Genomic DNA, 17,109 nt, shown 5'->3' with positions numbered 1-17,109 from the left:
TCCCAGTTACGACTGTCTCTTCCTGGGATACGCGGAACATTCCATGTTGCAGTCCTACTCTGGCCCTCACCCACAACTCTTTCTCCTGTGTATTGATGATATCATCAGTGCTGCTTCCCTCTCTCATCTGGAATTGGAAAAATGTAACAACTTCACTTCCAATTTCCACCCCACTTTCACCTTCACTTATTCCATCCCTGACTCCTCCCTTCCCTTCCCTTCCTTGACATCTCTGTATCCATTTCTGGGGAAAGGCTGGTCACCAATATCCACTACAAAGCCACTGACTCTCTCAGTTATCTTGACTATGCTGCCTCACACCTTGCTTTCTGTAAAGACTCTATTCTGTTCTCTCAGTTTCCCAGTATCTGCGCATCTTTTCTGATGATGCCACAATTGACAAAGGAGCCTTTGAAATGTCCAGCTTCTTCCTCAACTGCAGATTCCCCAGCACTGTGGTTGACAGGGCCCTCAGCTGTGTCCAACCTATCTCTCGCACTTTGGCCCTCGCTCCCTCTCTTCCCTCCACAATAGTGATAGGGTCCATTTGGTCCTCACCTACCAACCAGCCAGCACCCACATCCATTAGCCACCATTTCTGCCGCCTCCAGTGGGATGCCACCATCAGGCAATATTCCCCTCCCCTCCTTTGTCAGCCTTCCACAGGGAGTGTCCCTCCAGGACACCTTGACCCACTCCTCCTTCACAGCCTCATGGCATCTTCGCATGCAATCGCAGCAGGGGTAATACCAGCACGTTTGCCTCCTCTCTCATCACTATCCAAGACCCGAAACATACCTTCAGGTGAAGCCACTATTTACCTGCACTTCGCTCAATCTAGTCTACTGTATTGGCTACTCACAATGTGGTCTCCTCTGTGTCGGGGAGATGAAATGCAGATGAGGAACCGCTTTGCAAAGCACCTCCACTCTGTCTACAATAATGATGCTGAGCTTCCTGTTTCCTGCCACTTCAACATATCACCTTGCACCCTGACCAACATCTCTGTCTGACACTTTCTATAAGAAAGGCATCTCATTTTCCACCTGGGGACACTGCAGCCTTTACGACTCAATGGCGACAATTTTACAGTCTGAGCACCTTCTGCCATATCCTCATCCCAACCCCACAACCCAGGTCATCACATGGGCAGCTACTACAAACATAGTCAGCCACTAACAGTCCACATTCATTCTCCCAGGCTGACCCTTACCCATTCCTTTGTCTGTCCAACTGTTGTTCTCTCTCTCTGGACTTCATCCCCACCTAGAGTTTACTCGGTCCCCCTCCATCCACCCAATCTTCAGCATATAAACCAATCTTTTCCTAGTTACAATCAGTTCCGAGCAAGGGTCACTGAATCTGAAATGTTAACTCTGCTTTCTCTCCACGGATGCTGCCAGACCTGCTGGGTTTTCACAATAATTTCTGTATTTGCACCATATCCCTTTATCCCACTTCACCCTTATCCCTCAACTCTACTTTCTGCCAGTAACCCTGATCCACCTTTTCTTTGTATAACTCAATCCTACCTTAGTCCCATATCCCCTGGTCCCACCATCTCCTCATTACCCACCCATCTCAGCACATTCCGCAAGCCCACTTTGTTCAACATCACCTCCTCCCCATATAACTCACCCTCAGCCAGCCACCTCTGCCCTCAATACCTCCAACCCATGACATGAGGTGGCTTCGAACTGAAGGCCTGTGAGCAGCGGTGTTCCACAGGGATTGGTGCTGGGTCCTCTTTTGTTTGTCACTTATAGAAATGATTTGGATGAGAAATTAGAAGACATGGTCAGTTAATAGTGGCACATTTTTAAGGTCAGAGAAGAGAAATTTAAGATGAGAGACAAATGTTTTACACAGAGAGGTAGTTCCTGTACAGAATGAACTTCCAGAGGAAGTGGTTGATGACATCTGGATGAATACATCAATAGGAAAGGTTTGGAGGGATATGGGCTAGGACTAGGCAGGTGAGACTAGTTTAGTTTGGGTTTATGGTCAGTACGGGATGGTTGGACCAAAGAGTCTGTTTCCGCACTGTATGAGTTTATGACTTTGTGATGGTATACATCTAAAAAATCTAACGCATTGGCCCTTCAGCCTTCTCCCTGTGCACCACCTGTGTAGTTTATTGGTCTATCTAATTCATTCCATAGGAGTAAGGAGCCCATTTCCCTGAACCAATGGCATGAGGCGAAGGTGTCTCGTACTGCCAAGAATGGAATCCTGCAGGTGGATGACCAACACGCTGTGGAGGGGATGGCAGAGGTGAGTTCCAGACAGGTTGATGGGGTGCAAGATGACTTAAGATGCTGAAATACTCCCCACTCCATCCCACAGAACTATTAGATTGGTGGGCAGTCAAGATTTGTCACTTAGATTACTTACAGTGTGGAAACAGGCCCTTCGGCCCAACAAGTCCACACTGACCCACCGAAGCGCAACCCACCCAGACCCAGTCCCCTATATTTACCCCTGCCCCTAACACTACGGGCAATTTAGCATGGCCAATTCACCTAACCTGCACATGTTTGGACTGTGGGAGGAAACCGGAGCACCTGGAGGAAACCCATGCAGACCCAGGGAGAATGTGCAAACTCCACACAGTCAGTCACCTGAGGCGGGAATTGAATCCAGGTCTCTGGCGCTGTGAGGCAGCAGTGCTAACCACTATGCCACCGTGTATGGCATAGCTTTGATAAATCACAGCGTAAGTTGCTGCAATAACTCTTCACAGAAAAGTAAAAATATATTGGCCATGTTACTGGGCTCATCATCCAGGAACAGGAGTTCACGTCTCAGCCAGAGGAATTTAAATAAATTAACAACCATATTGCTCTAAGGTGGCACAGTGGCTAGCACTGCTGCCTCACAGTGCCAGAGACCCGGGTTCAATTCCCGCCTCAGGCAACTGTCTGTGTGGAGTTTGCACATTCTCCCCAAGTCTGCGTGGGTTTCCTCCGGGTGCTCCGGCTTCTTCCCACAGTCCAAAATTGTGCAGGTTAGGTGAATTGGCCATGCTAAATTGCCCATAGTGTTAGGTGAAGGGGTAAATGTAGGGCTTGGGTCTGGGTGGGTTGTTCTTCGGAGGGTCGGTGTGGACTTGTTGGGGTGAAGGGCCTGTTTCCACACTGTAAGCAATCTAAATCTACTGTCTTGTCCTACTTCTGCTTTTTATGATTCTGTATTGACCTTTACTCTGAAACGGCAGAACGTCAGTCAACTGTATCAGGAAGGAACCTCATCACCATCCCTGTCCAGAGTCGAAAAGTGTGGCGCTAGAAAAGCACAGCAGGTCAGGCAGCATCTGAGGAGCAGGAGAGACGATGTTTCGGGCATAAGCCCTTCATCAGCCTTGATGAAGGGCTTATGCCCAAAGCACTGACTCTCCTGTTCCTCAGATGCTGCCTGACTTGCTGAGCTTTTCCAACGCCACACTTTTCGACTCTGATCTCTAGCATCTACAGTCCTCACTTTCTCCATCATCCGCATCCAGGCAAGTAGAAGATGGGTAATAATTTCTGGCCGATCCAGCAATACCCAAAATTCCCAAAAATACATGAAAAGACACTGCAATAATCTTGTGTAAATGCAGATGCTGGAAATCTGAAGCAAATGCAGGGAATGCTGGAAAAACACAACAGGTCTGGCAACATTTGTGAAGAGAGAAACAATTAACATTGAGTCTGGTATGAATCATCTTTAGCATTTCTGCAGTTCAAAATGCCAGACCTGCTGAGCTTCTCCAACATTTTCTGTATTTATTATTGTTATTTTTATATCCTGTTGGGATTACTTTTTATTGTATGTATTGGGAATGGGATGTGGGTGTCACTGGCTGGACCAGGATTTATCGTCCTTCCCTAATTGCCAAGAGGACAGCTAAGACTCAACCACACTTCTGTGGGTCTGTAGGACCGCCCTGGTAAGGCCAGAAGATTTCTGTCCCTAAAATTCGTGAGTGAACCAGATAAAATTTTATAGCAAAAACAAAAACAGAAATTGCTGAAAAAACTCAGCAGGTCTGGCAGCGTCCGTTGAGAGAAATCAGAGTTAACCTTGCTGGGCCAGTGACCAGACCTGATGGTAACAAGGAAAGGTTGATATTTATGCAGAACATGGGGTGGGGGGGAAGGGGGAGAGTAAACGATAGGTGGAGATAGAGCCCAAAAAGAAAGAAAAACAGCTAAGCAGATAAAGGAGTGGTTAAAGGTCAGTCTGGGGAATGATTAGCTACTCATAGGCACCATGAGTATGGCCATAAGCCTGAAAATTGTTGAACTCGATATTAGGTCCAGAAAACTGCAGAGATCCCAGTTGCAAACTGAGATGTTGTTCTTCCATCTTATGCTGAGCTTCACTGAAGTACTAGAGCGAGGCTGAGACAGAGATGTTGGCCAGGGAACACGGTGGTGTGTTAAAGTGGCAAAAGGTTTTATAAAACACAACAGTCCCCATTAGACTTTCATTCCAGATTTTTATCCAATTCAAATTTCACCATCTGTCATGGTGAGATTTAAACCAACATCCCACAGAGCTTTAGCATGAGGTTCCAGATTAGTAATCTAGTGACATTACCAGCTTGTCACCAGATTTCTTGGGCAGGCCTCCTGAATGACAGGTCTCTCAGCATAATGCATTGGCCACCATGTTATGACTATTTGGTCAGCTAGATGTTTAGTTTTATCCAAGATCCCTGGCTAAAGAGAGGTTGGAGAGAAAAGACAAGACCAGATAAGGCAAAAGTGAGGACTGCAGATGCTGAAGATCAGAATCGAAAAATGTGGTGCTAGAAAAGCACAGCAGGTCAGGCAGCATCTGAGGCGCGGGAGAGTCAACGTTTCAAGCATAAGCCCTTCATCAGGAATGTCAGGAAGGCCAGATAAGGCAACAAGTAACAATGATGTGGCTCTATCTTTGGATTTTAAGAGTCATCTGGACCAGATGACACCACTCAGACCCTTGGCTTGTGATGGTAACATGTTCACTCAGGGAACCGAATTTGCAGTAGCAATGTGCACATTTACCAGTATGTTGTAGCCTGGCGCTATGGAAAGTAAAAATCAAGACTCCAGCATATTCCCTGGGCCGGAAGCATCATTCACCTAGTGTGTGACTAATAGACTCTTAACTCCATTCATTTGATCAGAAACTGACCTGGAATCACCTGCTTTTACACGAGCAAGTCTGAAGTTAAGAACCTTGCAGTGAGTAACTCATTCCAGACTCCACAACGCCAGTCCACTAAAAATGTACAAGTTAGGAGGGTGCTGGAATACTTCCAACTTTTGCAGCTCCAACGACACTCAAGAAGCTTAATGTCAGCCAGGATAATGCAGCCCACTTGATTGGCACCACATTCATAAATATAACCACCCCCCCCAACAGTAGCAGCTGTGTGTACCACTGGATGCACTGCAGAAATTCACCAAAGGTCCTGAGACAGCACCTTCCAAACTCACAACCACTTCCATCTAGAAAGACAAGAGCAGCAGATACATAGGAACACCGCCTGCACCTTTCCTACTAAATCACTTATCACCCTAACTTGGAAATATGTTGTTGTGCCTTCAGTGTCACTAGGTCAAAATCCTGGAAATCCCTCCCAAACAACATTGTGGGTGTACCTGCAGCACATGGACTGAAGGGATTCAAGAAGGTAGCTCATCCCCACCTTCTCAGGGGCAACGAGGGAATTCTGGCCCAGCTAGTGATGCCCACATCAAGTTGAGGAATGTTAAAAAATTCTGCCATTGCTCAATATCTTCACAAGGATATTCACAGTGGAAGACAGGAGTAATATCCCAACAATTAAGGAGGGTCGGGGGGCAGAGTTGAGTATGGTAGCCATTACAAAAGAGAAAGTGCTAGAAAAGTTAAAAGGTCTAAAAATTGATAAATCTTCTGGCTCCAATGGGCTACAACCCAGAGTTCTGAGGGAGGTGGCTGAGGAAATAGCGGCGGTGTTGGTTGTGATCTTTCAAAAATCTTTGGAGTCTGGGAAAGTCCCAGATGATTGGAAAATCACTATTGTATCCCTTTGTTCAAAAAAGGATCAAGACAAAAGATGGAAAATCATAGGCCAATTCGCCTAACCTTGGTTGTTGGTAAAATCCTAGAATCCATCCTTAAGGATGAAATTTCTAAATTCTTGGAAGTACAAGGTCAGATTACAACAAATCAGCATGAATTTAGTAAGTGGAGGTTGTGCCTGATAAACCTGTTAGAATTCTTTAAAGAGGTAACAAGTAGATTAGATCAGAGAAACCCAGTGAATGTTATCTATCAAGACTTCCAAAAGGCCTTTGATAAGAAGTCTCACAGGAGGTTGCTGAGTAAGGTAAGGGGCCATGGTGTTCGAAGTGAGCTATGAGCATGGATTGACGATTGGCTGTCTGACAGAAGGCAGAGAGTTGGGATAAATGGTTCTTTTTTGGAATGGCAGCCAGTGACAAATGGTATCCCTCAAGGTTCAGTGTTGGGCTCACAGCTGTTCACTTTATGTATTAATGATCTAGATGAAGGGACTGGGGGCACTCTGGCAAAGTTCACCAATGATACAAAGTTAGGTGGACAGGCGCGTAGTACTGAGGAGGTGGGGAGGCTGCAGAAAGATTTAGATAGTTTAGGAGATTGGTCCAGGAAATGGCTGATGAAATTCAACATGAGCAAATGCGAGGTCTTGCACTTTGGAAAAACTTATACAGGGACGGACTATTTTCTAAACGGTGAGAAAATTCATAAAGCCAAATTACAAAGGGATCTGGAAGTGCTAGTCCAGGATTTTGTAAAATTACTTGCAGGTTGAGTCCGTGATTAAGAAAGCGAATGTAATGTTGTCATTTATCTCAAGACAGTTGGAATATAAAAGCAGCGATGTGCTTCTGAGACTTTATAAAGCTCTAGTTAGGCCCCATTTTGAGCCGCACACCTCAGGAAGGACATACTGGCACTGGAGCATGTCCAGTGGAGATTCACACAGATGATCCCTGGAATGGTAGGCCTAACATACGATGAGCCACTGAGGATCCCATGGGATTGTATTCATTAGAATTTAGAAGGTTGAGGGGAGATCTAATAGAAACTTACAAGATAATGCATGGCTTAGAAAAGGTGGATGCTGGGAAGTTGTTTCCATTAGGCGGGGATACTAGGACCCGAGGAGGTCATTTCTTCAACCAGAGTGTGGTGGGCCTGTGGAATTCATTGCCATGGAGTGCAGTGGAGGACAGGACATTGAATGTCTTCAAGGTTGAGATTGATAAATTATTGATCTTGCAAGGAATTAAGGGCTACAGGGAGAGTGCAGGTAAGTGAAGTTGAAACGCCCATCAGTCATAATTAAATGGTGGAGTGACGTCGCTGGGCTGAATGGCCTCACTTCCACTCCTATGTCTTATGGTCTATCTTTGTGTACACTCACCCACAAAACATCTGACCAAAACTAAATCAAAGAATCGCAGATGCTGAAGATCTAAAACAAAAACAAATTCTGGAGGAACTCAGCAGGTCTGGCAGCATCTGTGCAGAGAGAAACAATTCAGAACAAGTCCATTCTGAGAGAGTAGTATCTCTTACTCTGAGAACTCCATATTGTCTGAACTGGCATCTCTTCTCCCAACAGGGGGCTTTCACACAGATAAAGTGTAACACTGATCTATTCTTTGGAGGAATTCCAGAATACGACAATGTAAGGAGAAACTCTGAAGTCTTGCAGCCTTTCACAGGAAGCATTCAGAATGTAAGTACTCTGTGTCATGTGTGTGTTGTATGTGTCAAGAGTGTGGCGCTGGAAAAGCACAGCAGGGCAGGCAGCATCTGAGGAGCAGAAGAATTGACATTTTGGGCATAAGCTCTTCATCAGAAATTCCTGATGAATGGCTAATGGCCAAAACATCAATTCTCCTGCTCCTCAGCTGCTGCCTGACCTGCTGTGCTTTTCCAGCACCACACTCTCGACTCTGATCTCCGGCATTTGCAGTCCTCGCTGTGTGTGTGTGTGTGTGTGTGTGTGTGTGTGTGTGTGTGTGTGTGTGTGTGTGTGTGTGTGTGTGTGTGTGTGTGTGTGTGTGTGTGTGTGACCATGGTTGATCATATGACTCAGTACCCTCTTCCCGCTTTCTCCCCATACTCCCCTTTCGTTCGAAGAACTATATTTACATCTTTCTTAAAAGTCTTCAATTTCTCCTCATCTCAGTCCTAAATGGCCCACCCTGTATCCTTAAACAGTGACCCCTGTTTCTGGAACGTGTACGTGTTGTGAATATTGATGTATTATTGTGTGTATATGTGTCCGTGTGAGTGTGTCTGCCAATTACATCCAGCTCAACCTCACTCTCATTCCTTAAGATTCCAACATTGTTTCTGATTTGTCTATACTGTGTGAGCAGGAATTTTATTTTGTTAAATGTTGGGAAGGCTGTGTTTGGTCCCTGCTGTGACCTCCATTCCCTAGTGACTGACTCCATTTCTCCAGCTCCGGCAATTCTCTTGAAGTAGACAGTTTGCACCCTTGCATTTGTGTATTGACTCCACTCTAACCCTATACCCTCTCCCTTTGTTCAGGATGATTGTTTCCAGCCAGATAAATTCACCCGATTCTGTCGCTGACTCAGCTCATCTTCTGCTGAAACCATTGGCAGAGCTCAATCCTCCACATCCCCACGACCTGTGGACAGTGTCTCCCAGTTTTTCCGGTGTACATTTCCAAACATTCCCACCTCTGTCCCTCTCCAGATAATCCTGAATGATCGGACCATCCACCTCCAGCAGGACTTCAGTACCAGTGTGAACTTGGAGAATGCAGACCACCCATGCGTTAACAACCCCTGTGTCAACGGAGGCAGTTGCCGTCCTCATCACAGTGCCTTTGAATGCGATTGTCCACTGGGCTTTGATGGACTGCAGTGTCAGAAAGGTAGGAAACCATCAGGCCAAATATTACCAGGATACAGATAAGAACAGGAAGAGGTCATTAAGCCTGATCCAGTCTGTTCCACTAAATAATCAATGCATGATTAACCTCTATAAGAACTCTATTAAACCGCTTGATTAAATAATCTAGAAAAGAAAAGTTAGGAAACTTAAAGTCATTACAGCACAGAATGAGGCCATTCTGCTCATTATGTTAATGCTGGCACTCTGCAACTCATCTGTCCCCCCGAGGCAATAAGGACTGGTCCAGCCAGCCAGCCAATCCCGTGGTTGATTCATTTTATAAAAAAAACCTATTTGCTCCTGTCATCCTACATATTCATTTCCTTCAGGTGTTCAATCCAATTTCATTTTAAAATCATTCATAATTTCTACTTTCTCCACCCTCAGGGGCAGTTAGCTCCAGATCATGACAGCTCACTGTTCCTCTTCACACCCATCCTCCACTCCACCCCCATAACTCTTACGTGAAACTCTAAAGCTACTTCCAGCTAGCCCTCGTACCACCAGCCAGTGAGAAGAGCTTTTCTTTCTCATGATTTGGAGATGCCGGTGTTGGACTGGAGTGTACCAAGTTAAAAATCACACAACACCAGGTTATAGTCCAACAAGTTTAATTGGAAGCAACTAGCTTTCGGAGCGACGCTCCTTCATTAGGTGATGCAGGAGCATCGCTCCAAAAGCTAGTGTGCTTCCAATTAAACCTGTTGGACTATAACCTGGTGTTGTGTGATTTTTAACTTTTTCTTTCTAACACATACACAGAATACTGGAGAAACCTAGCAGGATGTAAAAAGGGTATTAATTAAGCTGTGAAAAGGACAGAATAAGTCATAGCTTCTAAGAGCAAAGTAAACAAGACACAAATACAATACCACCTTTAGAGCTGAATGGGGGAGACAAAATGGGGGGGTGGGAAATGGAGGGCATAAAGTAGTCAGTTTCTGAAGTTATGGAATTCAGTGTTGAGACTTCAAGGCAGTGAAGTGTCGAAGTGGAAAATGAGATGTTATTTCTCCAGCTTGTGTTGTGCTTCATTGGAACATTGCAGCAAGCATGGAACAGTAATGTTCACATGACAGCAAAGTGGTTTATTCAAAAGACAATTAAGTTTTACTTTATGAGAAGTTTAGATAAGGCAGATCAACCCATGCATCTCAATTAAATCGCCCCTTAGTCACTTTTGCTTGCAGGAACAACAAGCCCTGATTCTTCAATTTAACTAGAAGTAAAATCCTTCATCCTTGACACCACTCTAGTCAGACTCAAGGATCCTCACATCCTTCCTGAAGGATGCCAGGCGTAATTCTCAATTTAGCAGAAGTGAGGACTGCAGATGCTGGAGATTAGAATCAAGAGTGTGACGCTGAAAAAGTACAGCAGGTCAGGCAGCATCCGAGGAGCAGGAAAATCAATGTTTCAAGCAAAAGCCTTTGTCGATTTTGCTGCTCCTCAGATGCTGCCTGACCTGCTGTGCTTTTCCAGCACCACACTCTCGACGCAATTCTCTATTTGCAGTCTAACTAAAACTTTATAAGCTTTAAATCAAAGCTTCTAAATGCACACATAAAGAAACAAAACAGAAGATATTAAAGATGTTGTGAACAGTTAAAGAGTTGAAGAGGATATGTTCATGTGTAAGTGTACACATGCTGTTGAAATAGCCCACTCAACATAAATATCAATCCTGCCTCCATCTTGTAACATAAGTAATTGACAGTCAGACTAATTAGTTACCTACATTTTACTCCCATTCCCGTGATAAACATTCCATTGTTCATAACCCCTTTTACGGATAAGTTCCCCTTAGAGGCAATTGGATCAAGATGTTTCTGGACAGAGTTGCTCGGTAGAGACTGTTCCTATTGGTGCAAGGATCAAGTATGAGAGAGCACAGATTGAAGGTTAATGACAAAGGATGCAATGGAGATGTGAGGATCGTCTTTATCACATAGCAACTTGTTTACGGTCAGGAATATATTGTCTGTGGTTGATTTAATCAAGGCCTTCAAATTGTATCATTGACTAAAAAGGATCAATATGGCAACAGAAAAAGGCAAAGGATTAGCATTAGGTGCCTCAGAGAGCCAGCGTGAACAGAATGGTCCAAATGGCCTCCCGACTTAAAGCTTAACTTGTGTAACATGAATTCTTGATCGCTAACAATTCATCTTATTTTCTTTCTTTTACATCATACGGACTGCAGAATGTGGAAATTACTGTCTGAACAGTAAGTACTCCAGGATCTATCCTGGTGTCTAAGCCAGAGAATCAGAGTAGAGCTTGCAGATTGGAAAATCCTCAGTCAGTTTATCAAGCCGAGGACACCAGAACTGTAATGAGGGACCCTATTTATAAAGCACAGGATCCTGTAAGCTTTCTTACCCATCATGTCCACAGGCCCTGCCATTTTCAATGATTTATGAATATTCCACCTCAAGTCTACTCCTGAATTTGCACCACATTTTGTTAATTGATGTGCCAAATGAAAGTGTCCTGGTTATCCTCTAGAGGGAGCTCTACACTGCAAGTGCTGCTCAGTGCGAGTAATAGAGTATGATAACACTTCCTAAGGATTATGGATAGCTAAGTGTCCATTACTAGGGCAACTGTGGTGTGAATGCACATATAATCAGGTCTTCAATAATATTGGGAATGTTTGCTATTTTAGCACCATTTATCTGTCATGGTTTGATAATTCTAATGATTTGGAGATGCCGGTGATGGACTGGGGTGTACAAAGTTAAAAATCACACAACACCAGATTATAGTCCAACAGATTTAATTGGAAGCACTAGCCTTCATCACTACCTGAAGAAGGAGTAGCGCTCCAAAAGCTAGTGCTTCCAATTAAATCTGTTGGACTCTAACCTGGTGTTGTGTGATGTTTAACTTTGATAATTCTAAATTCCCTTCTATGACTAAAATGTAACAATCTCAGTTTTAACACTTTCAATTGATGCCTTGCATCCCTTTGTTCTGAACTCCCCTCAAGAGTGAAGATAAGGTCAACAGAGAGAAGTGGTCAATGGTTTTTAATATATTTAGTATCTCGATCAGATCACCCCCTTGACCTCCCCAGTTCAATGTTAAAAAGACAGGTTTATGCAAACTATCCTCACAGTTTAATCCTTTTCGCCTTCATTGCGAGGAGGGTGGCTGAGGGGAGTTGTTGGGGAGGACAGAAATTTCACGATAGAAAGGGGAGAATTGAAGGATGGGATGGGGAAGATTAGTGGGTGAGGGACGCAAAAATATCATAAGATGCAGGAGTATAAATAGGTTATTCAACCCATTGAGTTTACTCTGCTGTTCAGCGAGATCATGACTAATTTTATAATCCTCACCTCCACCTTTTACCGTAGCCTTTGATTCCCTTACCGTTTAAAGATCTGTCCACCTCAGCTTTGAATATACTTAGTGGCCCAGCCTTGACAGTCCTTATGGTAAAGATATCCATGGACTCACTCATTCCACATTCCTCCTCATCTTGGTCTTAATTGTGTTACCTCTAATTGTGAAATTGCACTTTTTGGCCCTTAAATCTACCACAACGGGAAGACAATCTTTCCACACCGACCCTCTCAAGTGCACTAAGAATTTTGTCTGTTTCATTCTTCTATGTTCCAACAAGTACCGTTCCAATCTCCTCAAACTCTCCTCATAAGACAGTTACTTCATATTCAGGTTCAGCTTAGTTAACTTTCTCTGGATCGCCCCCATTGCCAGTATATCTTTCCTTATATGAAAGGCCCAAAACTGTTCACAGTATTCCAGCTGTAATTTGACTAGTGCCTTTTGCAGTCTTAGCAAAACCAAACTATTTTTCTGCTCCATTCCTTCTGAAATAAGGGCTCATGTTCCATTTGCCTTAACTATTATTCACTAAACATGTACTATGCACAAGTACTCCCCAATACCTCTGATCCATAACTTTCTGCAATCTTTCTCTATTTAAATAATATTCATCTCATCTATGCTTCCTTCCAAGATGCACAAACACTTATTTACCCACATTATATTTCATGTGTGAATAAGAAAGCAAGTATGTGGAAGGGCAGAGGGGAAGATTAATGGGTGATGGAGGAGGGGTGTGAGGGAGGGAATGGATAGGAGGGGGGATACTGGGGATCGAGGCGGAATGAGAGGGGAGAAAGACTGGGGTTGAAGGCCAAGTGTGGAGAGGGATGATAGAGTGCTGGGGAGGGAGAGTTTTGAGGAGTAAAATGTATGTGTGGTGTGGGATAAAATGCAGGAGCTGAGGGAGAGTGTGCATGTAGGAAGAAGCGAGAGATGAAGGGGTGTATAAGATTTAGGGGAAGATGGAAAGTATACAGGGATAAAAGAGGTAAGGAGGTTAAAGGGCAGACAGGGGAGTAGATGGAGCTTTACTCTGACTGGTATTCAGTATGAGTTAATGTTAGGAGCTTGGGCATGGCGCCAAAGTGTCTCTGATGTGCTCCAGAAGGGAAAAACAAGTGACATAGCGTAACAGACCTCAGTTTAAATGAGTAAGTGGTAAAAACAGCAGGTGTTGGAGAAATTCCATGGGTCTGGCATCATCTGTGTGAGAGTTTGATTCTCTGTGGCTGAGGCCCCTATGTGAACCAAGGCTGTCCTCTGTCGGCCTGTTTGGGAATTGCAGAGATTCACTGAATTTCTTCCTGTCATTTCAGCTATTACAGACGCCATTGAAATCCCCCACTTCATTGGCCGCAGTTACCTCACCTATGACCATCCAAATTTCCTTAAGCGGTAAGTGTCTTCCTGCTCACCACAAACATGTGACCCTTTGTGTTGCCTGTCAGTCCTGGTTCAGAGATAATATCTCCAAGTCGGAAGGTCAGGGATTACAACACACGTCAGAGGGAGTTTGGAAAGTTGATATCAATAATAACAAATACCACTGTGAGAATTACAGGGTTTAATTTAATTGACAAGATAAAATCATAAAAGGTGACTGCATGGCAGTAGAACATTCAGCCCATCATTCTTCTTCAAGAGCACTATCCATTTAATTCCAATCCTCGGCTCTTTCCCCGAGGTCCTGTAAATATTTATTTGTAGATTATGTTGTTGAAAGTGAAGTGGGTGGTGAGGCACAGATCCACTAGCTTCATGATGTTTTCGTTGGTAATGTGATTGATGGTGGTTGGGGTGTGTGTGATGGTCTCTTCTAAAAGTGTGGTAAGTGTTTCCTTTGCCAGGTCGATGTTGATGGAGGTGAATAGCGTTGTTACATCGAATGAGATCATTGTTTCGTCTTCCTCTATTTTGGTGTTTTTGATGATTTTTAGGCATTCCTGGGTGGAGTGGATGGAGTGCAGTGACTCTTCTACTAGGTATTTCAGTCTTGCGTGTAGTTCTTTGGCCAGTCTATAAACACTTTGGCCAGTGTTCCGGGTAGTGAGACTATGGGTCTGAGGGGGGGTCATGGTTTATGGATTTTTGATGGTTCGTAGAATCGTGGTGTGATGGTCCCATCTGGTTTCATTTTCTGGAATTCCGTCTTGTTTAATTGTCTGGAATTGTGTAATTTTCTTAGGAAATATGTAATTTTGTTTCCTAGTTGTGGGGTTGGGTCTAGCGCCACCTGTTGGTAGATGTTGGTGTCTGCGAGTAGTGCTTTGGCTTTCTCTATGTAGTCCCTTCTGTTCAGGATGACTGTGAGCCAACCTTTGTCTGCAGGTAATATAATGATGTTTTTATTTTTTTTAAGGTTTTCTAGGGGTTTTTTTTTCTTGTGTGTTCAGTTTGTTTCCTCCCCTCTTTCGGCTCAGAGTAGGTGCAACTGTCTGTCTGATCGTTTGTTGTGTTTCTTCTGTGAGATTGTTGTCCTTCAATGTGGTTTCCAATGCTGCTAGTAAACCCTTCTTGTCTCAGTAATTGAAATTTAATCCTTTTACTGGTACCGCTTTTTCTGTGTCTGATAGGGTCCGGTCTGATAAGTTCTTTCTCCATGCCCCTGTGTTATCGGTTTTGTCTTTGTTTGTGAGCTTGTCAAGTTTTTTCTTCAGGTCTCAATTTTTCTTTTTCTGTGTTTCTCGTTGTTTGGTGTTTATGGCTCATTCTACCGCATCTGTCAATTCTTGATTTGTTGCTTGTTTGAATAACGGTTTTTGGTGCGCAATTTCCCAGATGTATTTTCGGAGTCTGGCTAGCGTCATTGATTAGTTCTCGGAGCATTCTGCGGCCGTTTCGTTCTGTTAAGCTTCTGGCTTGAGATGTTTTTATTGGCGGTTTGTATTGGAGACATTTTGGCAGTACCTGTTTTCTCAAACATTCATGCAGGAAGTACAGTTGTTCACGGGTGGAACTCTCTCGGATGGCATTCCTTTCCCGTCTTCAGGCCAGTTGTAGCATGATGCGCCCATAGATTTTTGCAAGGGTTGTGAAGGTTTGTAGCTCAGATTGAGGTTTAGGGTGTAGGTTTGCTTGCTGAGCTGTAGGTTTGATATCCAGACATTTCATTACCTGGCTAGGTAACATCATCAGTGGCGACAACAGAATGATTACAGCGCAGTAGAAGCCCATCAGCCCATTATGCCTGCAAAAGTTCTTTGAATGAGCAATCACTCTGTATCATTCTCCCACATTTTCTGCATAACTTTGCACATTTTCCCTCATTTGATGTTAATATAGTTCCCTTTTGACAGACATGATTGAATCTGCCTCTGTGGCTGCACATTTCAGATCCTACCTAACCTTTTGCATCATGGAATAGCTCTTCCTTATGCAGCTTTTGCTTCTTTTGCCAGTTACCTTAAACCTGTACCCGCACATGATTTATTATTTCTCCCTTACCTACTCTGCACAAGTCCCTCATGATATTGAACACCTCAATCAAATCTTCACTCAACCTTTTCATCACCATGGAAAACAGCCCTAACATCTCCAATATACCTCACCACAGCATCACCAGTGTCATTTTCTTCATCTCTCTCTCTCTCTCTCTCTCTCTCTCTCTCTCTCTCTCTCTCTCTCTCTCTCTCTCTCTCTCTCTCTCTCCCCCTCCCATACCTTCACATCCTGCCCCGGACACAATACTCCGCCTGAGGCTAAACTAATTTCTTCTATAAATTTAACAGAACACTCTACTCTATGCCCCTAGCCCAAGGATATTATATGTTATACTAACTGCTTTTTCAATCTGATTCAACACTTTGCGGCATTTATTCATTTACAGTTAGATCTCTCCACTCCTTGGAGAAAGTGAGGACTGCAGATGCTGGAGATCAGAGCTGAAAATGTGTTGCTGGAAAAACGCAGCAGGTCAGGCAGCATCCAAGGAGCAAGAGAGTCGACGTTTCGGGCATGAAGAAGGGCTTATGCCCGAAATGTCAACTCTCCTGCTCCTTGGATGCTGCCTGACCTGCTGCACTTTTCCAGCAACACTCTCTCCACTCCTTCCCCTCCTGTCCATGCCCTTTGACGAAACTTTTCAATGTCTTTCTCAAGTTCCACATTGTCCTCCTCCACAGTTTACCAATGTTCAAAGTTTTGCATCATCCACCAGTTTTGTATCACCCACAACACTCCCCTGCATAGCAAGGTAGATCTTGTTAATATATATATATATATGAAATTAAAGGGCCCCAATACCAATACATGGGGGACTCCACTACAAATCTTCCTGCAGACCAAAAACGTTGATTGATTATTATTCACTGTTTCAGGCTGCCAATTTTGGATCTAAATTATTACCCTTTTTATTCCATAAACTCGCACTTTCCTCACATAGATTTATACATGTGTCTATTAGTTTTGTCTCAGTTAGTGTTCCTAAAATGTTCCCCACCACCAAAGTTAAAATAACTAGTCTGCAATTGCTTGTCTTATTGTTCCACCTTTGTTTTTGAACAACAGTATTATTTTTGCAATTTTCACGCCCGCTGGGACAACTCAAATCAAAGAGAATCTTGAAAATGAAGACCAGGGCTTCTGTACTGTGTATTCCCTCAGTATTGATGGGTACATGGCATCTGGTGCCTCATCAATTTTAAGTGAACACTGGGAAGGCAGTGGCCTAGTCATATTATCATTGGACTGTTAATCCAGAGGAGAAAGTGAGGTCTGCAGATGCTGGAGATCAGAGCTGAAAATGTGTTGCTGGAAAAGCGCAGCAGGTCAGGCAGCATCCAAGGAACAGGAAATTCGACGTTTCAGGCA

The 17,109-nt window shown here is 43.9% G+C and overlaps 1 protein-coding gene across 3 annotated transcripts in view; it reads left to right on the top strand.

Annotated features, from left to right (window-relative positions):
• LOC132821638 (pikachurin) overlaps positions 1 to 17,109 on the top strand; it is a 110,244-nt gene that overhangs the window by 81,876 nt on the left and 11,259 nt on the right. For all 3 annotated transcript variants that reach the window (XM_060834361.1, XM_060834359.1, XM_060834351.1), the window contains 4 exons: positions 2,163 to 2,274; positions 7,631 to 7,747; positions 8,743 to 8,923; positions 13,617 to 13,695. In XM_060834361.1, coding sequence (XP_060690344.1) covers positions 2,163 to 2,274; positions 7,631 to 7,747; positions 8,743 to 8,923; positions 13,617 to 13,695 — 489 coding nt within the window. The remainder of the gene's footprint in view (positions 1 to 2,162; positions 2,275 to 7,630; positions 7,748 to 8,742; positions 8,924 to 13,616; positions 13,696 to 17,109) is intronic.

The sequence above is a fragment of the Hemiscyllium ocellatum genome, chromosome 2, assembly GCF_020745735.1.
Source record: "Hemiscyllium ocellatum isolate sHemOce1 chromosome 2, sHemOce1.pat.X.cur, whole genome shotgun sequence".
Lineage (NCBI taxonomy): Eukaryota > Metazoa > Chordata > Chondrichthyes > Orectolobiformes > Hemiscylliidae > Hemiscyllium > Hemiscyllium ocellatum.
The sequence above is the reverse complement of the archived record's forward strand: the minus strand, read 5'-3'. Positions and strand labels throughout refer to the sequence as shown.